The 25,939-nt window shown below is 39.7% G+C and overlaps 1 protein-coding gene and 1 non-coding gene across 4 annotated transcripts in view; both read left to right on the forward strand.

Annotated features, from left to right (window-relative positions):
- The window catches only part of LOC124723227 (biogenesis of lysosome-related organelles complex 1 subunit 3), a 55,706-nt gene extending 49,016 nt beyond the window's left edge, over positions 1–6,690 (forward strand). The window contains exons 4-5 of one of the 3 annotated variants that reach the window (XR_007006549.1): positions 3,334–3,635; positions 3,680–4,303. Coding sequence is in view for 2 of the 3 variants with exons in the window: in XM_047248418.1 (XP_047104374.1) it covers positions 3,334–3,578 (245 nt within the window). In the remaining variant the exon portion in view is untranslated. Of the gene's footprint in view, positions 1–3,333; positions 3,636–3,679; positions 4,304–6,315 lie in introns of those variants that run through there. The other 2 variants (XM_047248418.1, XM_047248417.1) reach the window with 2 other exon arrangements.
- A 14,577-nt stretch (positions 6,691–21,267) lies between these two features.
- On the forward strand, positions 21,268–21,342 carry Trnat-ugu. Its single transcript has one exon. It is a non-coding gene; the product is annotated as a tRNA-Thr (tRNA).
- Positions 21,343–25,939: the final 4,597 nt, after the last annotated feature.

The following is a 25,939-nucleotide window of genomic DNA, read 5'->3' on the forward strand; positions in this document are numbered from 1 at the left end:
GACACTTAGCTGAAAATGACTTAAATGTTTGTTGCACCCTCCATCGGTAATGCTGGAATTCAATATGGTGTTGGTCCACCCTTAACCTTGATTACAGCTTCCGCTCTTGCAAGCATATATTCAGTCAGGTGCTGGATGGTTTCTTGGGGAATGGCAGCCCATTCTTCATGGAGTGATGCACTGTGGAGAGGTATCAATGTCAGTTGGTGAGACCTGGCATGAAGTCGGCATTCCAAAGCATCCCAAGGGTGTTCTATAGGATTCAGACCAGGACTCTGTGCAGGCCAGTCCATTACAGGGATGTTAGTGTCGTGTAACCACTCCACCACAGGCCTTGCATTATGAATAGGTGCTCGATTGTGTTGAAAGATCCAGTCGCCATCCCCGAATTGCTATTCGACAGTGGAAAACAAGGTGCTTAAAACATTAGTGTAGGCCTTTGCTGTGATTGTGTCATGCAAAACAACAAGAGATGCAAGCCCCCTCCCTGAAAAACACCACCACACCATAGCACCACCACCTCCGAATTTTACTGTTGGCACTACACACGCTGGCAGATAATGTTCACTGGGCATTCGCCATACCCACACCCTGCCATTGGATCACCACGTTGTGTACGGTGATTCATCACTCCACACATGGTTTTTCCAATATTTAATCATCCAATGTTTACGCTGCTTACACTAAGTGAGGCATTGTTTGGCATTTACTGGCATGATGTGTGGCTTATGAGCAGCCACTCAACCATGAAATCCAAGCTTTCTCACCTCCTGTCTAACTTTCATAGTACTTGCAGTGGATCCTGATGCAGTTTGGAATTCCCGTGTGAGGGTGTGGATAGATGTCTGCCTATTACACAATACGACCCTCTTCAACTGTCGGCAGTCTCTGTTAGTCTTCAAAGGAGGTCAGCCTGTACGCTTTTGAGCTGTACATGTCCCTACACGTTTCCTCTTCACTATCACATCGGAAACAGTGGACATAGGGATGTTTAGGTGTGTGGAACTCTCGCATACAGACATAAGACACAACTGACACTCGATCACCTGACCACGTTTATAGACCATGAGTTCCGCAGAGTGCCCCATTCTGCTCTCACCATGTCTAATGACTACTGAGGTTGCTGATGTGGAGTAGCTGGCAGTAGGTGGCAGCACAATGCACCTAATATGAAAAATATATGTTTTTGGGGGTGTCCGGATACTTTTGATCACATAGTGTATATTTATAAAACAGATGTAATATGATAAGTTCATTATGTGACACTGTTGTTAGTTCCAATTCTTTTAGTATTATAATTTCTGGCATTTGCAAAAGGCATTCACTTGAGGCCTTAAGGTAGAAAAATGTAAACAAATACCCAAAATTAATGCCAGCTTTTGTAAATGTTGGTGGGAACATTCCTGGAATTTATGTATGGACTGCAGAGAGCCACATCTGTATCCAATGATCATTACTAGACAGTCTGCAATACACAATATAAGTGCATGTGATTTGTGATTGCATTGTTATATTTTAAATAATTATAAACAGAGCAGGTAACATAGTCCAGTCAATGAGGGAAATTAGCAGAAAAAATTCATATAACTACTTTTTTTTTTAATTTTTTATTTTGCAGTGGTAGGAGGGAGTGCCATGAAAAACATACCAAAAATCCAGTTCCTGCATTACAGTGGATGCAAAAAACAGATTATTACAAATATTATTGATGGTATAAAATTGTTTATTTTTAAATAAAATAGGTTAAAACAAATATTCAGTGTGTGCCACATCTAAGTGCAGTAGGACACAGATTAAGAGATAAATTGTGTTCTGGGGTTGCAACAGAGTGGAGGGTAGAAATGTGAGTGAAGGTTGCCAGATTGTTTTTGTGCAGTTCCATCCTGGATAGGCCTGCAAACAAAACAGCAAGCAGGCGACTCCCCATTCATATCTATCCCACTAAACCACAAGAAGCAACTACCAGGTGTTTCACAAAGTTATACCAAGCCTTCTGCCATGCGCCTTACGAATCACTGGCAACATAGTGCACATACGTGTCCGGTGAGTTATTTTCTACAAAAGTGCGCTAACAGTACATGGAATACAGACAAGAGTTACTAATAATACTAATGCAAGAAACACACATGGACAACATCTACATAAGTTGGTTCTTAAGTGATCCTGTACAGCGGCGGCGGCAGCAGCTGCAGGATTCTTATAGGAAAGGTAACTTCCCCCTACCGTGATTGCTGCTCGCTTTTCAGTTTACAAGCAGACTATCTTTCCTGAATTTCCTGTCCTGTTCTCTAATGCGAGTAGAAAAAGTAACATCACTGATCTGGTTTTGATATAATGGAGATACTCTCATTTTATTGAGTTCCTATTTGCGGTTGTTAAGTGCGCTTGTAAGTAAAAAGGCTCAACAGCTGGAGTTGTCTACCATACTGAAGAGCTTGCCCAAGTGTAACATGGTGTCAATACGTATGACAATGTAGATTTAATTGTATCTACTATCAGTTGCTGGAATACTTTTCATGGCGTGAGAGATACCAAATGCATCACCACAGCCTTAGCTCTCCCAATATCTGAAGAGACCCACGTGCTTCAATTGGCTCACTTTGCAACAGAATCATGCCATTTAGTGTTTTCCGTGCAACACTTTAGTGCTGCCCATAAAGATGTCAAGTCGCAAATGTAGGCCTTGCCTATCAACATACTATGAAAAAAGTAAAATGTCGCCTGAACTCAACCTGGTTTCTTATTTTTATATATTTTTTGATCTTTGTTCTGAATTTTAAAATGTCTAGATGGAAACTCTTAATTGTGAAATGCTTCACCCATGGACAAAAGTTTTTATCTCTTAAAATATATTGGTTATCCTTCAACATTTTTAAAATTGTGTGTGAATTGTGAGCAGCTTCCAAGTACCATACTGTGTATTTCGTTACCCTTGTCATTATTACCTGTTAGGCTGTTGTTCATGTAACAACATTTAAATTGTACCATCTGCATTCATAAAGAAACTCTGTTCAGATGTGAAATGGCATTTAGGGAAAATATTCTATAATTTCATGTTAGTCATTGCATTGTTATATTGATAAATTTTATAACTGTGGCTGTAGGCTCACAAGGTTGTGGACAATATTAGTTATTACAAAAAACAGTTTTGTAAATGTAGAATATTTCAGTTGACATTTGATGTTGGGTTAAAGGAAATGCAGCCAGTGATAACATAATTACAGAAAGATGAATTCTGAAGGGACAAGTATTGACTGATAGTAAAAAAATTAATTTTGTAGAATTGAGTGTAATAAAATTTACAGCACAATGCTTGAAAATTTACTGTTTCAGGTGAACGTAACATTTCACTCTATAAGAATATATCAGAGTTTGCATACAGCACTCTCACAAGTGCAGGCAGAGATCTGAACTTGACAAACCAACAACTTCTCAGATCGCAGGTACAACTTCAAGAAGCAGCTACATCTCTTCACGTATTACAGTCACATCTCACTCAGCTGCATACTAAAATAGCAGCAGTAAGCACTTCTGCCTTTATACCTCAAATTTACGTGCAGCAGTGTGAACAGGAATAACTATGATGAAATAACAGGTGTGAAAACACTCTCTCTCTCTCTCTCTCTCTCTCTCTCTCTCTCTCTCTCTCTCTCTCTCTCTCTCTCTCGCTCTCTCTCTCTCTGTGTGTGTGTGTGTGTGTGTGTGTGTGTGTGTGTGTGTGTGTGTGTGTGTGTGTGGGGGGGGGGGGGGGGGAGAATTAATTTTAGAAGAATAAGCTGTATTAACTAACAAGTGCATGTCAGCTGCTTGATAAAGATATATTTTTCTTTATGTTCTTATGAAATAGCACCTACGTGTTGTAATTAATAAACATGGTTTCACTGTTGCAAAGATCTAACAGATATGTAAAACACTGACTCTGTAATCATAATACATATTTTGCACTTACAGTTTACCAAGAGTTTTCCTAAAACAGGTGTTCGGTTATGCATTGCCAATCAAAGATCCTGGTATCAGGTGTGACGCAAATGTTATTTCTTTTTGGTGGGAGCTAATATCTTGACATGATGAAGGTGATGACAATTTTCTCGTCTGGACTAGACTGCTGAAAAGAGTTGGACTTAGTACTATTCTTACATTGGGCCTAAAAGATTCTAATTCTAAAAGTTTACTTAGTATATGGTACCCACCATCAAATTTGTTATGTGATGTGGAACAAATCCATTCAGCCACCCAAGGACAATTGAAGGTGATTATGTAGAAAAGTGAATATTGGTAATTAAAGATCACATTCTAAAGATTATTTATGCATTTGATTTATTAAAATATTCCCATCCAAACCCAATTAACGAAGGTGGAGGCATTACTTTTCGTTTAACCCTCGTAAATAGAGAAATGAATTTACAGATATTGGATAATTACTTCCACAATTTGGGGACCATGTATCTTTTAACCATCTCTTAACAAACAAAATACAGTGGATGTTCTTAAATGCAATGGCAAGAAATTGAGTATTTTTATTCTGCAGAGGGATATAAAAATAAAGGTGGGAACTGTGCTTTATGAAAAATGAAACAATTTAGTTTTCATTGAAATTATTCAATGGCTTTCTCAGAAAGACCCATATTTCCATAGAGACATACAGGAAAGGCATGTATATCATTTAACACATTATTACAAAGAAGACTGCTTGTATTCAAAATGTGTATGTTACCAAGAGTGGGGACAGTATGTACATTAGGTATCATATTGCTAAAGGAGAAATATTTCTGAAAGGCACACATAAGGGGAAATTACAAGTGGATGGAATGTGATGGTTAAAAATATTATCAGTAGAGAGCTAATAGCAGAACAAGTGAGAGGTGCTTGCTTCTCTGCAGTCAAATTTGTTATACATTATAATGATGTTACCTAAATTTTAAAGTGAGCTGTGGGATAAGCAGATGGAGGAAGTGGAAAGTATCAAGCAGACTATGAATAATGGTTTAAATACCTCCTAACTGATTATCCTGTGATGACTAAGGTTAAACTGTTTTGCTGAGTAATATAATCCTGAGATAACTCGGGCCTTCAAATTTTGCATGTCTCTGCACCAGCATCCAGATTATAACTTTTGTAGTTCCTTTCGCTGTCACTAGTTAGCATTTTTTCGTAGTTTAACTTTTTCCCCCCCTCATGAAGTTGTTGAAACATTACCATGTTGTTTTGTAGTATTTTGGAGCAGTTTTTGCAGTGTTACATCTGCCTGCAGTCTTCTAAAGTGAATAGTGATTATTCCAATGAGGAAGAGCAATAGGAAGACATTCTTGTTTCAGAATTTGGTGATGGCTCTTTGAACATTAATCAAGTGAGGAAGAACGTGAGGAACACACAGATATAGATTGGTCTCAGCTGAGAGTGTGGCATGTTGTTGATACAAATACTGATTGCGCTTTACAAGATTTCCGTTTGCTGAAAATCCTCGCGGTACGATTCCTTTTCCGATGACGAAATTGAATATTTGAACACTTATTTTATAGGGATTTGATGAAAATGATACAGGTGGAAACAGTTAAATATATCAGCCAACGTGTTTCAACCAGCAGCTCCAATGTTTTGCTACCATCATGTGAAGAACTTTAAATTTTCCTTGCTCTGACCCTTTTACAAAGTGTTCAGAACCCTGAATTGCAGATGTACTGGTTGCAGTGGGCTAGCATATCAATTCCATTTTTCAATGACATAATGTGTTGGAAGAGGTTTTGCTGAATCAAAAAGTATCTTCATTTTCATGATGAAAAAGTGTATAATGCCTCAAATTGTCCAAATCCTAAGCTGAACAAAATTTGGTCAGTTTACCAGCACCTTGAAAATAAATTGAGAACTTCATATATTCCTGAAATTATGATTGCTAAAAATTTGCTTTTGTACAAGGGTGAACTGGGTTGGGTACAGTACGTGCTCTGTGAATCAGTTAGTGGATATGTGTGGTCCTGATTACTTACACAGGAAGAGGGACGGAGTTGGATGCAGACTTCACAGATTTTCCTGTGTCATCACAAGTTGTTTTGACACTTTTAAAACCACTCCTAAAGCAAGGCTACTGTCTGATGACAGATAACTTTTACACATCCCCACAGTTAGTGGATTTTCTAATTTTTAAATTCACTGATAGTCACAGAACAGTAAAAATGACCCAAAAAGAGATGCCACGATCTCTCTGAAATAAAAAATTACAAAAGGGGGTAACTGCAGCTGAAAGGCAAGGAAAAGTTCTAGCATTGAAACAGGAGAACAAGAAAGATGTGGTTCTTCTTTCAGCTATCCACATTACAGGTATGGTGGAGACTGAGAAGAATTCAAAGGAAATAATGAAACCAAAGCTTGTGCTTGACTACGGCGACACAATGGGAGGAGTGGCTCAAGCTAATCAGAGAATGGCATTGTATCCAGTACCCAGAAAGCAAGGCAAGAGTTCGCTCCAAGAAGCAGGATACGTGTAGGAGGTGCATCTGGAGGGGAAACAAGAGACTACTGCCCTCAGTGCCAGGTCCTCTTGTGTGTTACACCATGCTTCAGAATGTACTGTACACAAAACAATTTCTGATACCATTCTAGAGTGTGGTTCTCATATGTATATCTTACCTACCATCTATCTGTATATTAAAATCAAAAATTTTCATGTTTCTAATAAATGTGTAGTAACAATTATTTGCAGAGATTTTTGATGAGCCCGAGTTACCTCGGGATGATACCTTTCATCCACTTCACCTACAGTATCTCCTTAGAGTTTAAAGATAAACACAGGAATGAATTGCCAAAGCAATATATTTTCAAAAAAGCATAAAATTACCTAGAAAAATGTAGGTTAAGTTTTGTGTCAGTAATAGTTACTTTAGGAGGTTAATCTTGGCTGGTCACTTTTTGCTTTGTAAGATTTGGATACAATGAATTGTTGTTATGATGAGAATTAGGAGGTAGAATAATAAACATGAAATTAACAACAGTTGTATTGCAAAACCATATAAACAAATCTAACATTTTAGCTCTGTTTTAAAATTTAGTGGCCATCGCTCATGAGCCATAAAAAATCGCTAGTGACATATGTGCTGGACACGTAAATTCATAGAAATACCCTGCCACATACTAGAGACAAGGAGAATAAAGAGACAATTTCATAAACAGTAATATAAAGTTGACAATTCATCCAGTAGGCATACTACAGCAGAAGCAGTATTGTAAACTTAGAAGCAATTACTTTATCTAATGAAACAGAAATTGTAGGTTGAAAATGCTAAACAATGGCAGTGGGGTGAATACAGGTATCTGTAAAGTGAAAAACATTAAATCTCTTGAACCACAGGAAAGGCCTGTGGAACTTCACAATAAACACACCTTCAGTGATGTTGGCAACCTTGTTGAAACGCACTACTTTGAATGGTGAGCTATTACTTTTAGAAAATAAAATGTGTAGATTTTCAGACAATTTGTGCCACTATAGCAGGACTTCATGAATGGGTTGCAAGAGGAAAAAATGTAAACTGATGTGCATTAGTTGAAAGATAACATGAATGTAGGACTGGAATATTCTGTACAAACAGCATAAAATATTCAAGCAAGGAACAAGTATGGACAGGAAAGGATGGTTTTCTTTTTAGTTTTAGATTGACATGAAAAATGGATATATTATTTACATTGTATTTACTAGACAATGCACACGACATGATATTTGTCTAACTTGACAAACCTAAATAATTAAAGAAAAATAACAATTAGAGGCAAATAGTTTCTCTGCTGAACACTACTGAACAATTGTGCGGATGAGAATGTGGTCGTAATTACCCACCTATCAACAATCCACTATAGTGGAAAAATAGCTGGTTACTGTCTTTTCTGTGTACATTTGAATACAAAAACAAAATCGGCTTGATTGCCACAACTGCAAATTGTCACATTATAGTTTTGTTGCGTGTAAATATTTTACAATGTCAACATTTCCTGGTGTCATAGAAGTTTGTTTTTCCACTAAATTGTGAAGAAATTTGAATCCCTACAAGATATTGAGGCTGTTGATACCTGCCATTCCTGGTGTATACAAGACACTTTACCATGGTGTCAATGATAGTCCATGCTTATTGTCTTGTGATTGAATCAGGAACCTAGGGTTGTTAAAAACTTACTTGGATTATTTCTTTGATCTTTGCCTGAAGTATTTGTATTTTTTTCATTTATTTTGCTTGTTTAGTCAGCAAAACGTACTTTCCCACAGTAGTGAAGTCATCTTAAAGATGTTCTAGCTTGAAATATAGTTAGTTCAAAGTAGCATATTTTGAACACTCTGAAAGTGATCATAGTAATCAAATTACTGGCACATTCTGTAACAAACATGGCTTTCACAAGAACTAATTTTATTTCTTGATCAAAGTAAAGTTAGAAATTCAGTGGCTGTGTTTCGTTGCTCCTCCATCTAATCTCTTATGTAGTGTTTCACCTTTGCTTCAAAATAATCAGGCATGAAAGTGAACGCAGAAATCCACAGGTGCTTCTGAATTTTTATTTTTGAACAGTCTTTTAGTGCAGTTGTCACAAATGGAATTTAGAACAGTGTTGTAATGAAAGAGTTGGCATGATATTTATTTTCCTTAAAGAAAATATCATTGATACTGTGCTGTGTAAAAAAAAAAAATAGTAGTACCAGTTGACCAGAGTTTTCGTTGAGATGAAGTGTGGCTTGATCAGTACAGTTATTAAGAATTTACTATGTATGCAGAAACTCTTATAGGGCTTAGCCACGCAGATGTCTGCAACAAATAATAATGTTGTAATTTAATGTGCGTTTAAAGTTAAGTTCACAATGTGACAGTTACTCCAGATAAAATTTTGAAATTTTTATTAATGAAAATGTGCTCAGTGTGCAAATACAAAGCTGAGTTACATTACTTTAGTCTTAGTTTTATTATTTGCACTGTTGTTTTTCTGTAGTTTTTTGCACGATATCTTTCAAATTGTTCATTGCACAGTTCACACATGCTTCGTTTGGCTGGTGGAGTCTCTTGTTGCGGCAGAATTTGTGATGGAATCAATGTGTTGCTTATCGTTTCCTCTGTTGTCATTATGGTGTCAATTGAATAGATGTGGTTCCAGAAAGAGTTGTGTTTTTATATGAGTATTTGGTGTCGGCTCCCATAGTCCTTGATGGTGAGGAGCAGCATCTGCATTCTGGTGTCTTCTTTCATTAAGATGTAAACAAGTCCTGAAGTTGCTGTCTTCCTGATTGTCACAATTAATTTCATATAGTAGGCTTTGACTTTCTCTAGTATTACTATGTCAATGACTTAGTTTGTCAAGGATTATGTGGATCCTGTAAGTTGCTTTGGCCATTTTAAAGTTTCATTGCCATTTTTATTGAGAGTTTTTGAGGCAGTTGGATGTTGTAAATTGCTTTTGTTGCTGCTGTGGCTCTTTCTTTCACATGGATGTTGAATGATGTCAGTGTTGTTTGCAGAGTGACTGTTTTGTTTTGAAGGGCCAGCATGTCTTTTGGTATGAGTTTACTACCTATTGTGAAAAATCATCTGTTTGCATTTGGTGTAGTTTATTTGTAGGTCATTTCCCACAGATGTGGGTCTGTTTAGCGCCTTTTGTGGCTCTTCATCATTTTGTGAACCTATTACCATGTTGTCCACAGAAAGCGTGAGTGTTGCTGGGCTGTCTGTGATAATCTTTATGATGTCTGCTGTCCTGATGTTGAACAGTGTCAGACTGATCAATGTGTTTGTGCTAGATTCTTGAGTATGGTGATATTGTCAGACATTTGGATGTAGTTGTATATTATTAGGATGTCTGGAAGTACTTTTGTTATTTGGTTTGTGTCACCAGTTAACAGGCTTAGTTTTCAGATAAGTCTTTCTCTGTTAACTGTCAAAGGCTTTGCTATAGTCCATAAAGACTAAAAAATATTTTTTCCTTTGGTACCTTAGTGAGTCTTGCCCTTGCTCCTTTAAGCAGTTCACTGCATGTAGATGGCATCCTTTCTTTCTGAAACCAAAATGGTTTTGTGGCATTTGGGCATCTACTTCAGCAGTAAACCTGCTGATTAATATTTCCATGAAAATTTTGTAAAATGTATTTTCGAGGCCTATGCCACTGTAAGAGTCTGGGTTGCAGGTTTCTCCTTTACCTTTGAAAAGAATTTGGATTGTTGATGTTCTCCATTGTTCTGGTGTTTTTTTTCTGTGCTCAAGCAGTTGTTGAATAGTTCTGACCAGTAGTCTTCCATCATGTGATAGGATTCCTTGGTGTGTTCTACACACACACACACACACACACACACACACACACTGGTCGTGAAGGCTTTTTTCTTTTTCACTTGGCGTATTTCTTGTCTTGTTATTGGGGTTTGACTTTCTGTTGTTTCCGTTGTACTGTATTCATAGGCTGCTTCCTTGTGTTGGAGGTTTAAGATGACTTGAGAATAGTTTTCCCATGTGTCCATTGAAATTCCTTTTATTTCTGGTGGTATTGATTTTTTGAGCAGTGCAAATGGGTCTCTTTGAGTGTATTCTGCGCGTCATCTAACCACCTCTTCTATGTGGTGCTATTTAGGTTTTTGGGTCAAGTTTGTTGATGAGGCTTTGTCTTCCTCCTCGTAGCGTTTTCAAGATCGTAACTGTTTTAGTGTTTGGTTGGTCTGTTCTTGGGTTGAGATCACCTGCAAAAACTACTCTTTGGTCAATCTTTGTGTTAATACATTTGTTACTCTTAAAATTTCATCTTCTACCATCATCTGTGATTGTGATACATGCCTATTAGTGCAACATGATTTATTTTAACAATAATAGTGTTTTCATCTCATATTGCTTCATTTATTGATTTGTCCGCCCCGGTAGCTGAGTGGTCAGCGTGACAGACTGTCAATCCTAAGGGCCCGGGTTCGATTCCCGGCTGGGTTGGAAATTTTCTCCGCTCAGGGACTGGGTGTTGTGTTGTCCTAATCATCATCATTTCATCCCCATCGACGCGCAGGTCGCCGAAGTGGCGTCAAATCAAAAGACCTGCACCAGGCGAACGGTCTACCCGACGGGAGGCCCTAGCTACACGACATTTCCATTTATTGATTTTAGGCATGGTTTGAGGAAGCGGGAGGAAGCTTCTGCTGGTCTGCCTGCGATTTGGGGTGCAAAAGAGTGAAGTCCGTAGTATCCTTTTATAGTAAAATCTTCTGGTAAAAAGTTTCTGTGAGGACGATGATGTCATAGTTTGCTACTGACTGTCGGTATAAATAACATCACTTTTCTTAACCTTTTGATGTTTCGTGAGAGAATATTTGTGTGTGTATTGCAGTTCTGCTCCTTCACTGTTGTGTGTTGTCAGAAAATGAAATCCCCTTATTCTTACTCCTTGTGGCCAAGATTCTAATTGTTCTATATCCTTGAGAAATCTGAATGGAAACCCCATTTTGAATGCCCTTTTGACTGCTTGCATGTGTGGTTCTTCACATTTTATATCATCTTCAATTCCTTTTCTCTGTAGGTAGCTTCTAACCTTTTCTGAAGTGTTGTTCCTCTTTAGGCTGTCTAGATACAGTCCCTTCTTTCTGCAGATTCAAGATCATTGTTTTCATCTGCTCTGGTCTCAATGATAGATTTTACTTGATTGGTATTTCTTTTGCTACTTTGTGTGTTTGTGCTGTTGTTTGCTGACGTGCTCTCTGCTGTTCAGTGATTATTGTCCTCGTTTTTGTTGTGTGTCTGTTTTCATTTTGAGTTGTTAAATGTGTTGCCACCATATTTTGGTTTACACTTTTACTTTCTCTTCTATTATTACATTTAACTTCTTTGATATAAAATCCTTTATAAATAGCATGACCCTTTTTATGTCTCTTATGCCATCTTTTTCAACGATCGTGGTTTTGTGTTGTATGGGCATTGCCTGCATTGGCACAGCCACATAAGCAGGAGATGTATGTTGATGCCAGCTGTCGCTAGTTTGTTTCTGTGTATCAGGGTGTCACTATTTGTTCTGTTAATAAGCATTGCCTGTCTCCTGTTAGTGCATGGAGGAATGGATGTCGTCAATTGTCCTGTAGAGAAGCCCTTTCCTTATGTTATCTGTTTGTCTTCCTCTAACCTTCTCATTTTCATTTTTCATGTCGTGTTGAGCAGTTATCAATTCTATAAGACAGATTCTTATGGCACTTACGAGTTCTGTATCTTCCTTCATCTCCCTTTTTACTTCTGCAATGTTTTCTAAACCTTTCAGAGCACTTTCGAGTCGTGTATCATTCTCATCTTACTTGACATCATTTTGAAATATATTCCCGTTTTGTGCTGTTGGATGAAAGTTTATGAATTTTGAAATACTTTGTAATGGACATGAATAATAATGCTTTATGCTCTGATTCATTTGTTGGCACAAGGCCACACTTTTTTGAAGCAGTGAACTGTACAAAAACACAGAAGTACAGTCCTTTGATCAGCAACGTAATTGTAGGTTAAGCAGTTCACTTCTCACTTAGAATGAGTTCATAACGAGAGTTTATCACTAGCATAATTACAAAGAATATCAGGAGTGTACAGAAACCAAGTTATTACCACAGCAGTTTGATGAATCTGTCAGCTAGTACAGGAGGTAAGCGAGTAGCTTGCTGGAAGGTGCTAAGTGCCTGTGAGCTCCACCACAGTTTCTTCAGTCTCTCTCCACTGGACACACCTGTATTACTGACCATGTCCTTTGTGAACATGGACATGTGCCCCTGGTGTGACATGCTGCCTTTAGGTGGATTAGTTTCCCATAGAATATTAGTTTCTCATAGAATATTTCAATATTTGTTTTACTGAAACTTCTTTTGATATGTTTTTCTTATATTATGTTTATCATATTTTGGCAGTGAGACAAATAAGGCTGAGTGATCAGAAAGTTCTAAGTGTAGACAGAATTTATCTACATTATCAAAGTAGTAATTTCTTACAGTGTTGTCGATGTATGTTGCTGAGTGAATACTTTCTCTGGTGAACTCCGAAAAATTTAGTTTAAACCCAGGCTTTTTAATTGAATCAATAAATGTTGTTGATTCTTTGTCATTTGCAGTGTTTATTAAAATCTCCTGCTATTACAACTTTTTTCTTCTTTTCTTTCTTTAGTTTATCTACAAAGCACTGGAATTTCTGACAGACTGTCAATCCTAATGGCCCAGGTTTGATTCCTGGCTGGGTCAGAGATTTTCTCCACTCAGGGACTGGGTGTTGTGTTGTCCTAATCATAATCATCATTTCATCCCCATAGGCGTGCAAGTCGCTGAAGTGGCGTCAGATCAAAAGACTTGCACCAGGCGAGCGGTCTACCCGTCGGGAGGCCCTCGTCACACGACATAATTGTTATTTAAAGAATTAAAATCTGTTTTCACTTCATAGCTTATAGAAGAGTCCAAGAGTATGCAGCAACCTCCATGAGATTTTTTCTCCCTGCAATAGCTGGTTGCAACATTGGAGTTTTCATTTTTTATATAAAATATTTATTGTATTAGAGCTAAGACAGTGTTCATTTAAACAAATAATTTTTATGTTTTTACATTCTGAGAGAAGAATTTGTAACTCGTTGAGTTTGTAGCTTAGGCTGCTGGAAGATTTAGAACTTGAGCCGTTTATATTTCAGTGCATCAAATAAGAACTTTTGCTTGTTTTAATGGTATTTAGCATACATTTTTTTAGACACTCTTTAGCAGTTTCTTTTCAGCTAACAGGTATTTTTATTTTACATCCCCTCCAGTAAATATTAGTTTCCCTTAGTTTTAATGATTTTACAAACATCCATAAACATTTTGCTGAAGGTCATCGATCCTAGTCTGTTTAGATGCAGTCCATTCTTGGCTAGACATACCTTGCCCAAAAACTTATTTGAGTTTATAAATATTGCACCTAGTCTGTCACAACACTCATTAATTCTGCAATTGATTCGATTGATATAACTGCCTCCACCGACCTCCTATTTAGGATTCTGCTGATCACTATCCTGGAAGCAGGGTAAAAGGAACTTCAATGAAACAAATTCAGTTACATTTAGAAATAAGTTAAGTGAGGCTGAATAGACTTACAATAGCTGTACTTTGTGTAATAGTAACTTAAATAATTTTTTAAGTAGCCTGTGTTGAAATATTTAATGAAACTTTTCCACTTACAACCACATGTAACAAAACGACTAATAAACTTAAATGGATAACTCAGGGTATAAAAATTTCTAGTTCCAGGAAGAGGAAGCTTCACAATGAGCTGAAATATAATAAAAACAGATGTTTTGCTGGGTATGTGTGTCATTATAAAGCTATTTTTAAGAAGTCGTGAAGACAGCCAAACAAAAAGTTCATTGTACAATGTAAAAGTAAAACAAAAGTAGTGTGGTCTGTTGTGAAATCAGAGTTAGGTGTTGAAGTTAGTAGCAATGAAATATCTAGGGTTAAAGTAGATAGTAGCTTTCTTGAAAACCCCACTCAAATATCAGTGTCTTTAAATGAATTCTCCATAAATGTGGCAAAGTCAGATATTGATGTAGCAGAGTATCAGAGTAAAGTACATCCCTTTGGACTCCACCAAGAAGCTGAGTATCTTATGGATTTCAAAAAATCACAATAAAGGTTGTGCAAGATGTTATATTATCATTAAAAAATAAAAACTCTGCCGTGTGGGATGGGATACCCACTAAAGTTACTAAAACAGTGTGACATAATAGCAACTCCCCTAACTAAAATAGTCAACCAATCGTTTGAACAGGGATGCTTTCCCGATGTTTTGAAGTATGCTGAAGCCAGACCTCTGTTCAAGAAAGGGTCAAGGGAAGGTATGGAAAACTATCAGTCTATTTCTGTTCTTACAGTCATGTCAAAATTGTTAGAGAAAGTAGCTGCAAACCAGATCAATAATTTCATTGTAAAAAAGATATTATTAAAAGTAACCAATTTGGGTTTGAACCAGGAAAAAACACTTCGGATACAGTGAATAACTTTACTGAAAAGATATGCAAATCATTGGATCAGAGGAGTAAAGTTGCAAGTCCATGATCTCATAAAAGCACTTGACTCCGTGAACCATGACTTGCTTATCTACAAACTAAACAAGTACGGGATTAAGTACAGTGCTCTAAATTGGCTCGCTTCATACTTACACAACAGAAAACAAAGGGTGACTATCACTTCAGATGCAGTGGATTATTATTCTAAATGGAGTATAGTATCAAAAGGTGTGCCTCAAGGATCGATTCTGGGGCCAATCCTTTTGCTGTTCCATGTAAATGACTTACCCACAAATATAAATTTCCCATCGGTTTTGTTTGCAAATGATACTTCTCTTTAGTTCCATCATAAGCACACTGGATATTTTAGAAAACTGGTTCCATTTAAATGGATTGAAGATAAACATTGCAAAATTCTGTATGGTTCATTTCGAAACCAAACATTTAAAATGTGTGGAACTTAAAATACAACATAACAGTCAACTTATGAAAGAAGCTGACACAGTAAAATTCCTGGGACTAATTGTGTACAAGAACTTAAACTGGAATACACATATTGACTTCCTGTAAAATAAATTATGCAGTTTTCCATTTGCAGTGAAAATACTGACTTGGGTACATGAAAAGTTGCTTATAAGAATTATTTTGAGTCTGTTATTAGATATGGTGTAATCTTCTGGGGAAGCTCAAGTATTGTATCTTTAATACTGAAACTGCAAAAGAAAATTTGTCATATACACGTGTACTGCAAAGCAAACATGTCTTCTCACCTATTATTTCAGAAACTACAAATCCTAACTGTTGCATCCATATACATTTATGACATTATAATCTTCCTACACAGCAAACAAAAATTATTTGAGGAGAATCATTTTAACCACACATATAACATGAGAAATAAAAATAATTTATGCTACCCCCACACCAGTTGAAATTATACGCATGGACTCCATGCTATACGGGCCAGCTAATGGGCAAAAACATATTTAATACAAAACCAGAAATTTTAAAAATGAGGCTACGGCAGATATTGTGGGAGAAATGCTACTATTCAATAGAATAATTCCTAGAGGATGAAATGATATTTTGAGCAAGGGGTAATTAAATGTTAAATTTAGTTGTATATACATATGATGAAATTATATTATTATTGTGATGCTGTTTGTTAACATCAGGTGTTCTGTGTTCATGGTGAAATTTTACCGCAATTTTGACGTGTTCCCTGTATCTCAATCAAATGATTTATATTATGTACATTATGAGATGAATAAACCACAATTCATGGTGACTGTTGCACACTAAATGACACAATAACATACCTCCAAAACAAATCGTTACCACATAATTAAACCACTAGTGCACACCACCACTTCATACACCATTCATTCTACAACATTATTTCACTTTCACTCCAAAATGAACCCACTGTGAATCAATGACATCACACAACACAATGCTGTGGGCCTTGACACATCACGGAACAGTGCAATTATGTCATGGGTCAAAGCAGATTCTTTGGTTGTTGCTGTTTTTGTAACCTCATGTTGCTGTTTTTTGTTATTTTGTTGGTATTTCTTATGGCAGCGAAATGTCTCTGACTTAGTAAATGGAGGATCACTGCTCCGCGAGGCAGTGAGGGTCAGTATGCTCTGTACACTTGTAACGATTACACGAGTGATTTATATTGCTTACCCCCCCCCCCCCCATGAACCATGGACCTTGCCGTTGGTGGGGAGGCTTGCGTGCCTCGGCGATACAGATAGCCGTACCGTAGGTGCAACCACAACGGAGGGGTATCTGTTGAGAGGCCAGACAAACGTGTGGTTCCTGAAGAGGGGCAGCAGCCTTTTCAGTAGTTGCAAGGGCAACAGTCTGGATGATTGACTGATCTGGCCTTGTAACAATAACCAAAACGGCCTTGCTGTGCTGGTACTGCGAACGGCTGAAAGCAAGGGGAAACTACAGCCGTTAATTTTTCCCGAGGGCATGCAGCTTTACTGTATGATTAAATGATGATGGCGTCCTCTTGGGTAAAATATTCCGGAGGTAAAATAGTCCCCCATTCGGATCTCTGGGCGGGGACTACTCAAGAGGATGTCATTATCAGGAGAAAGAAAACTGGCGTTCTACGGATCGGAGCGTGGAATGTCAGATCCCTTAATCGGGCAGGTAGGTTAGAAAATTTAAAAAGGGAAATGGATAGGTTGAAGTTAGATATAGTGGGAATTAGTGAAGTTCGGTGGCAGGAGGAACAAGATTTCTGGTCAGGTGACTACAGGGTTATAAACGCAAAATCAAATAGGGGTTATGCAGGAGTTGGTTTAATAATGAATAGGAAAATAGGAATGCGGGTAAGCTACTACAATCAGCATAGTGAACGCATTATTGTGGCCAAGACAGATACGAAGCCCACACCTACTACAGTAGTAAAAGTTTATATGCCAACTGGCTCTGCTGATGACGAAGAAATTGAAGAAATGTATGATGAAATAAAAGAAATTATTCAGATTGTGAAGGGAGATGAAAATTTAATAGTCATGGGTGACTGGAATTCGAGTGTAGGAAAAGGGAGAGAAGGAAACATAGTAGGTGAATACGGATTGGGGCTAAGAAATGAAAGAGGAAGCTGCCTGGTAGAATTTGGCACAGAGCATAACATAATCATAACTAACACTTGGTTTAAGAATCATGAATGAAGGTTGTATACATGGAAGAACCCTGGAGATACTAAAAGGTATCAGATAGATTATATAATGGTAAGACAGAGATTTAGGAACCAGGTTTTAAATTGTAAGACATTTCCAGGGGCAGATGTGGACTCTGACCACAATCTATTGGTTATGACCTGTAGATTAAAACTGAAGAAACTGCAAAAAGGTGGGAATTTAAGGAGATGGGACCTGGATAAACTGAAACAACCAGAGGTTGTACAGAGTTTCAGGGAGAGCATAAGGGAACAATTGACAGGAATGGGGGAAAGAAATACAGTAGAAGAAGAATGGGTAGCTTTGAGGGATGAAGTAGCGAAGGCAGCAGAGGATCAAGTAGGTAAAAAGACAAGGGCTAGTAGAAATCCTTGGGTAACAGAAGAAATATTGAATTTAATTGATGAAAGGAGAAAATATAAAAATGCAGTAAATGAAGCAGGCAAAAAGGAATACAAACGTCTCAAAAATGAGATCGACAGGAAGTGCAAAATGTCTAAGCAGGGATGGCTAGAGGACAAATGTAAGGATGTAGTGGCCTATCTCACTAGGGGTAAGATAGATACTGCCTACAGGAAAATTAGAGAGACCTTTGGAGAGAAGAGAACCACTTGTATGAATATTAAGAGCTCAGATAGCAACCCAGTTCTAAGCAAAGAAGGGAAAGCAGAAAGGTGGAAGGAGTATATAGAGGGTCTATACAAGGGCGATGTACTTGAGGACAATATTATGGAAATGGAAGAGGATTTAGATGAAGATGAAATGGGAGATATGATACTGCGTGAAGAGTTTGACAGAACACTGAAAGACCTGAGTCGAAACAAGGCCCCCGGAGTAGACAACATTCCATTGGAACTACTGACAGCCTTGGGAGAGCCAGTCCCGACAAAACTCTACCATCTGGTGAGCAAGATGTATGAGACAGGCGAAATACTCTCAGACTTCAAGAAGAATATAATAATTCCAATCCCAAAGAAAGCAGGTGTTGAGAGATGTGAAAATTACCGAACTATCAGTTTAATAAGTCACAGCTGCAAAATACTAACACGAATTCTTTACAGACTATTGGAAAAACTAGTAGAAGCCAACCTTGGGGAAGATCAGTTTGGATTCCGTAGAAATGTTGGAACAAGTGAGGCAATACTGACCTTACGACTTATCTTAGAAGAAAGATTAAGGAAAGGCAAACCTACGTTTCTAGCATTTGTAGACTTCGAGAAAGCTTTTGACAACGTTAACTGGAATACTCTCTTTCAAATTCTGAAGGTGGCAGGGGTAAAATACAGGGAGCGAAAGGCTATTTACAATTTGTACAGAAACCAGATGGCAGTTATAAGAGTCGAGGGACATGAAAGGGAAGCAGTGGTTGGGAAGGGAGTAAGACAGGGTTGTAGCCTCTCCCCGATGTTGTTCAATCTGTATATTGAGCAAGCAGTAAAGGAAACAAAAGAAAAATTCGGAGTAGGCATTAAAATTCATGGAGAAGAAATAAAAACTTTGAGGTTCGCCGATGACATTGTAATTCTGTCAGAGACAGCAAAGGACTTGGAAGAGCAGTTGAATGGAATGGACAGTGTCTTGAAAGGAGGATATAAGATGAACATCAACAAAAGCAAAACAAGGATAATGGAATGTAGTCTAATTAAGTCGGGTGATGCTGAGGGAATTAGATTAGGAAATGAGGCACTTAAAGTAGTAAAGGAGTTTTGCTATTTGGGGAGCAAAATAACTGATGATGGTCGAAGTAGAGAGGATATAAAATGTAGGCTGGCAATGGCAAGGAAAGCGTTTCTGAAGAAGAGAAATTTGTTAACATCCAGTATTGATTTAAGTGTCAGGAAGTCATTTCTGAAAGTATTCGTATGGAGTGTAGCCATGTATGGAAGTGAAACATGGATGATAAATAGTTTGGACAAGAAGAGAATAGAAGCTTTCGAAATGTGGTGCTACAGAAGAATGCTGAAGATTAGATGGGTAGATCACATAACTAATGGGGAAGTATTGAATAGGATTGGGGAGAAGAGAAGTTTGTGGCACAACTTGACCAGAAGAAGGGATCGGTTGGTAGGACATGTTCTGAGGCATCAAGGGATCACCAATTTAGTATTGGAGGGCAGCATGGAGGGTAAAAATCGTAGAGGGAGACCAAGAGATGAATACACTAAGCAGATTCAGAAGGATGTAGGTTGCAGTAGGTACTGGGAGATGAAAAAGCTTGCACAGGATAGAGTAGCATGGAGAGCTGCATCAAACCAGTCTCAGGACTGAAGACCACAACAACAACAACCAATAAGTACTGTGGAATTAGTATCTCTGTGCTGTTTTGCTAGTCTGCTACACCATTTCCCACAGTGGTGATTCTGAATTTCCATGTCATGCCATGACTTTGCTGTTCAGTAAAAAATTTGCTGCATCAGCTATGCCACTGAGAATGCTGCTCTTACAAACATTACAACTTTACTGTTTCTTTGGCAATGTCGACGACATTTCTCAACAGTTGCCCATGAATTCCATGATCATTCTGTAAGTAAACTCGCTAAAAAACTGTCAATGCTTGGACGATACTTAAGTGTCAAAAAACATAGTGACAATGCCTTCATTGTTTGCCACTTCTTCAGACCAACCTCGCATTTCCACTGATGCCAAGCAGTGAACTGTGCCACGATGCATGTCAAATTTGCTGAGTGCCTTCGTAATAAACATTCCAAATTTGACACCAAGCAAATCTATCCCTGTTGCATCAGACAAAAGTGCTGCAGAGTATCACAATAAACAATGGCCAACCTCCTCCATAACAAACGTTAATCTAAATGCTTTCAACTTTTGCACAGGACAAAACATTGCTTGTTCCAGTGCTAGTGATTATGAACATTATAGTGCTCACATTAATGACCTGAAGCATATGGAAGCCTCACACAGCGCCATTACATTTGAACAAAAATGGCCTGCTCCATATCCCTCCATTGTTCTTTTTTATCATCCATCTGCCAACAGACCACAGGATCAGGTTTGACATCAGCTTTCAGTACCTGTGCATTCCAATTTTCCAAACCAGTTGTGACTGTTACGACTAAATGCAAGTTCCATGAGACACACTATGGTGTCACTCATATATCCCAACCACACCTATCATCACAACCGACTCACTTCCACGAAATTAGAATTATATATTAATACCTTCAGCTGCTGATGGGCTTTGAAATATATCAACGGGGACAGGTGAAAATGTGTGCCCCGACCAGGACTCGAACCCGGGATCTCCTGCTTACATGGCAGATGCTCTGTCCATCTGAGCCTGAGCCACCGAGGGCACAGAGGATAGCGCAACTGCAGGGACTATTTTGCACACGCCTCCCACGAGACCCACATTCTCACCTGGCAATACCGGCCATTATCTTCTTCTGTGTGGATGCACACACATTACCCGAATTCTTACAGGACTTGGTAAGATTGTCTTCCATGAGTAATGAGTGTGTTGGGTAGGGACACTACGAATCTAGTGTGTGGACATAAAAGGTGAGAATGTGGGTCTTGCGGGAGGCGTGCGCGAGATAGTCCCTGCAGTCGCGCTATCCTCTGTGCCCTTGGTGGCTCAGATGGATAGAGCGTCTGCCATGTAAGCAGGAGATCCTGGGTTCGAGTCCTGGTCAGGGCACACATTTTCACCTGTCCCCGTTGATATCTATCAACGCCTGTCGGCTGCTGAAGTCATTAATATATAATTCTAATTTCGTTCTAGACGGCTGTAGGTCATCAATGGTGTCTGTTCTTTTGGACATGTCCGAAAGAACAGACACCACATCCATATAAGACTCACTTCCAGTCCAGCACCATGCTTTGCATTTGCATCCAGCACCAAAACCAACTGTGGACTCCGAGAACGTATTTTTCATGACCTTGCTTGACAATGTGAGGTACTGTTCCCACCCCTCCCCCCCGCACATTCCAGTGACGTCGCACCTGCATAAGCCGTGTTGCGAATGACTGCATGTCCACATGAACTCCATGAGGCATGGACTGTGACACTGGATAATAAATGGACGATGCCTTCTTCTTTATGGTGCCAGGCCCTCATGTGCGCCCTCAAATACATTTTCTGCTGTCTCAGACATCTGACACAGGGAAAGTTGTACCTATCGTGTTATCCCCAGAGCTCCACTCACATGTGTGGCTGCTCTTTTAACAGCCACCCAAGTTCTGTGTACAATTCCGCATGATGCTGGTGCCTCCTGCACCATGTCATGACCCACCTCATCATATACTGCCCTACATAGAGTTGTATTTCCTGCCTGTCTCACACACTGATATTCCTGCATCTCCCATGTCATGCCACATATACCTTTCAATCAAACCACTGACGGCCATCATACCATCCATCACTATTCGAAACGAGCGTCATTCCACACAGATTCTCCTGCAATGCGGTTTGCCCTCAGTGAGTGTTTCTTATCAGCCAGTGGCATCATTGGGGATTATGAGAAGTTCGCCACTCTTCTTAACCACCCCCGACAGTGCAGACCTTATTAGTAACTTGCTTTTGGATTTTCTGGCTTCTCGCAAGTACAAAACTGCCAAGACGCTACTGTTACAATGACTAACATGCACGCCTGAGTAGCAACTACATCTCGTCATGAACGTACCATCTTTGCTCTGGTGCCAACTGAGAGTTCTAATTGATCCAATGCTCTTGCCTAATCACACACTGTGGACGTGTTAGCTCCTAAAAGTGCCAGAGAACATCCAGACAATGATGCTAGCACATGAGGTGGCACCTCTGGGGTTTAAACTTCGGCTTGCTGACAGAATGCAGTCACCATCACAGCATTGTATTCTAATCAACAACGAACAGCACTATGCTGTAGCTGATGCCCTGTAAACCTGCACAAAAACCATTTTTGCATGATCCCAGCCGAGCTGCCCCAACGTTCCATGCTGGCCTGGAATGCTCAATGACAGCCGGACTGACCTGAACTGGGCCGTGCCCTCCGCCTCTACCACCTTGAGTGCCTTTCATGGTTCTGGCAGACAGCAGTCACCTACCGCAACAGTCGAGACTGTCAACCCCACAGCTGGCCACTGCCCTGCGTCTGTGTTTAAACAGAGGCTGTGCTGACCAAGTGCATCGCCTGCTTCCAAGCGCAACACACAACAACACTACTGTTGGTTTCACGCCACATTTGGGCAGCACGCACAGTACTACAGACAACACTGTGAATACCCAAATCTAGAACACCAACATGACGTATGTACACCAGGCCATTTTCCATTAACAAGATGCCTCTATACACCACAACAAAACAGCACTGACACAGGGTTTTAATGGGCAGACAGTCTCTGACTATTTTGCCCATGACTTCCTCTGGTACTATCAACTACTACTGGGTTTAAAACACACCCTGCTATTACGACAGGTCAGCCAGCAGTGGATCCATGGTGTGGTCAGTGATACACTACCTGCCGGCACGCTGCTGCCACTTGACTCACCACTCGACCTTAAGCTACAGAGTGATGCACTTTTCAACCAGCTACCCTTACAGGCAGCTGAATACGAAACATTACATCATGACAATGAGGTCCTATGCCTCACCAACAAACAACTACTGAGATGAATCGAGGATGCCACCACATCACTACATGCAGCTCAACATCATGTCAGTGACCTTTGTCATCTCAAAATCGATCCCTACGATGGTGCTGCTAGTATGACCAACTTCTCAGGTTAGTGAAGCATAACAATCACCATTCAAGTGCTCTCCTGGGACAATACCTTGTGATATTAACAGTGACAGTGAATCACTCCGTGCCCCACCTTCTGGACTCACTCCATACCCTCCCATTAGACCAAATACAAACTGTATGGTGTGGGAAGGTACAGTCCACCATATTACAACCACGCCAGGTACTCCTGTCTGTCACTACCCCCACCGTCTAGCTTCCCACAAACTTAAACCAGCTAAAGCTGTGTTGGAGGAACTTCTATGAGCTGGCATAGTAAGTTCATTGGACAGTGCTTGAGCCTCCCCAATTAAACTGGTTCCTAAAAAGAATGGTACTTGGCACCTATGCAGCAACTACCGCTACCTCAACACCCCTACAATCATTGACAGCTACCCCATTCTGAACTTGCATGATTTTTCCCACATCTTGGCTGAGGCAAAAATTTTCAGCATTGTTGATTGCAAAACAGCATACCTGCGAATTCTGATGGCAGATGAAGATTTACCAAAAACTGTGTTAATCACACCATTCTTTCCCTTGAGTTCCCCTGCATGTCACACACAGTAAAAAATGTGGTGCAGACAGGGCAAAGATTTATTGATAGTGTACTGTTCAATTTGCCTTTTTGTCACTCCTGTCTAGATGATGTAATCTTTTCGCAAGATGAGTGAGACCGCGATGACAACCTGCGTATTGTCCTTGATAAACTGGCCTCTCATGAGGTCATAATAAGTGGTGACAAGTGCCAACTTCGGCAACCCCATGTGACCTTTATTGGATACCACAATGCTTCTGAGACACGTCCTACTCCTGAGAAAACTGACCAGATATGCCTCTGCCCCTTCTCAACAACTACCAACAGCTGCATAGGTTTTTGAGGGTCATAAATTTCTACACGCCACATGGCACTGAGACTTTGCTACCACTCACCCAATCATTGTGCAGCGAGGATATTCTGACAAATTATGCCTCAATTGGACACTGCAAATGCAGATGGCCTTCAACAAAATAAAAGAACACCTGTTACACGTCATGACCCTGACCCACCCATTGCCTGATACACATCTAATTATTGCATTTGATGCTAGTGATCACACAATTGGGACTGCTTTACAGCAAGAGATCAGTGGAATCACTCGGCCGCTCACATTTTTGTCGTGCAAACTTACAGACATGCAGAAAAAATGGTCCACTTTTGATCACAAACTACTAGCCATATATGAAGCAGTTTGTCACTTTCAAGATTATGTTGAGGGGGACCTTACCATATATACAGACCATTGCCCATTGGCAGATACATTCTGCAACCTGTCAGTAGATTCTACTCGTGGGTGATTCCGCCACCTAGATTTCATAGCACAGATCACTAATGATGTGTGATATGTTAAAGGTGCCGATAATATTGTGGTGGACTATCTTTCCCGTATCTCAGCTAACTCCACCCAGCTGGACTTCAACAGAATCACAGATGCACAAACAAAAGATGCCTATCTCCACAGCTTGTTTAACAAACAAGACACCAGACTCCAGTTGCAAAAATGCATGCTACTCGGAATGACCAAACAAGTTTGGTATGATGTTTTGAACAGTCATGTCCGGCCAGTCATCCTAGAGCTGTAGCATATATGTGTGAGCACGCGTGTGTCAACTTTTGACCTTCTGCACAACCTTCCACATCTGGGTGTGGGCCCTACCATATGCCTTGTCATAGAATAGTTTGTCAGGCCCAACATTAAAAAGGATTGCACCAGCAGGCAAAAACTGACTGCCACGCACAGCCCCCCCCCCCCCCCCCCCCCACCTCCGGTAAATCACTGATTCCAAAAGGGTGGTGCCAGTGTGTCCACCATGACATCATAGGGCCACTTTCCAAATTGCATAGTTACTGTTACAGTCTGCCAATGATAGATTGCGTGACACAGTGGTTGGAGGCCACACATATTTCCAACATACCAGCAGAGACAGTAGCAATTGTTGGATTGCCAGAGTCATCTGTCTGGCTTCGTTAACATCAGACCAGGGTCAGCAGTTCATATCCCAACTGCTCAATGACTTATGCCACCTATGTGGATGCCACCAATTCAACACAACCGCCTGCCACCCCCAATCCAATGGCCTCGTGGAATGGTGGCATCGGACGATGAAAGCTGCTCTCATGTGCCACTCAGAATCCTGGGTGAGGCCCTTCCATGGGTTCTCCTGGGCAAATAAAAATGGCCTTGATATGTCACGTGCCAAAATACTATACAGCAAACCCGTCACTCTACCCACTGAATTTGTAGTACATGAGACAGTCCCCACAGACCAGGGCTCACTAGACATAGTCGTGCATGCGCACACATATACAAAACACCCATGTACCACCCCCTCCCCCCCATCACATGATACAACGAATTTTTATTCATAAAGATCTGGCAACATGTTTCTCATGTGATGCTACATACAGAAGCAGTGAAACCCACCCTACAATCGCCATTTACTCTACCATACCGTGTGTGAATAAAATACAATACAAACATTTTTGATGTAGAAAT

Source organism: Schistocerca piceifrons, chromosome X (genome assembly GCF_021461385.2).
Source record: "Schistocerca piceifrons isolate TAMUIC-IGC-003096 chromosome X, iqSchPice1.1, whole genome shotgun sequence".
Lineage (NCBI taxonomy): Eukaryota > Metazoa > Arthropoda > Insecta > Orthoptera > Acrididae > Schistocerca > Schistocerca piceifrons.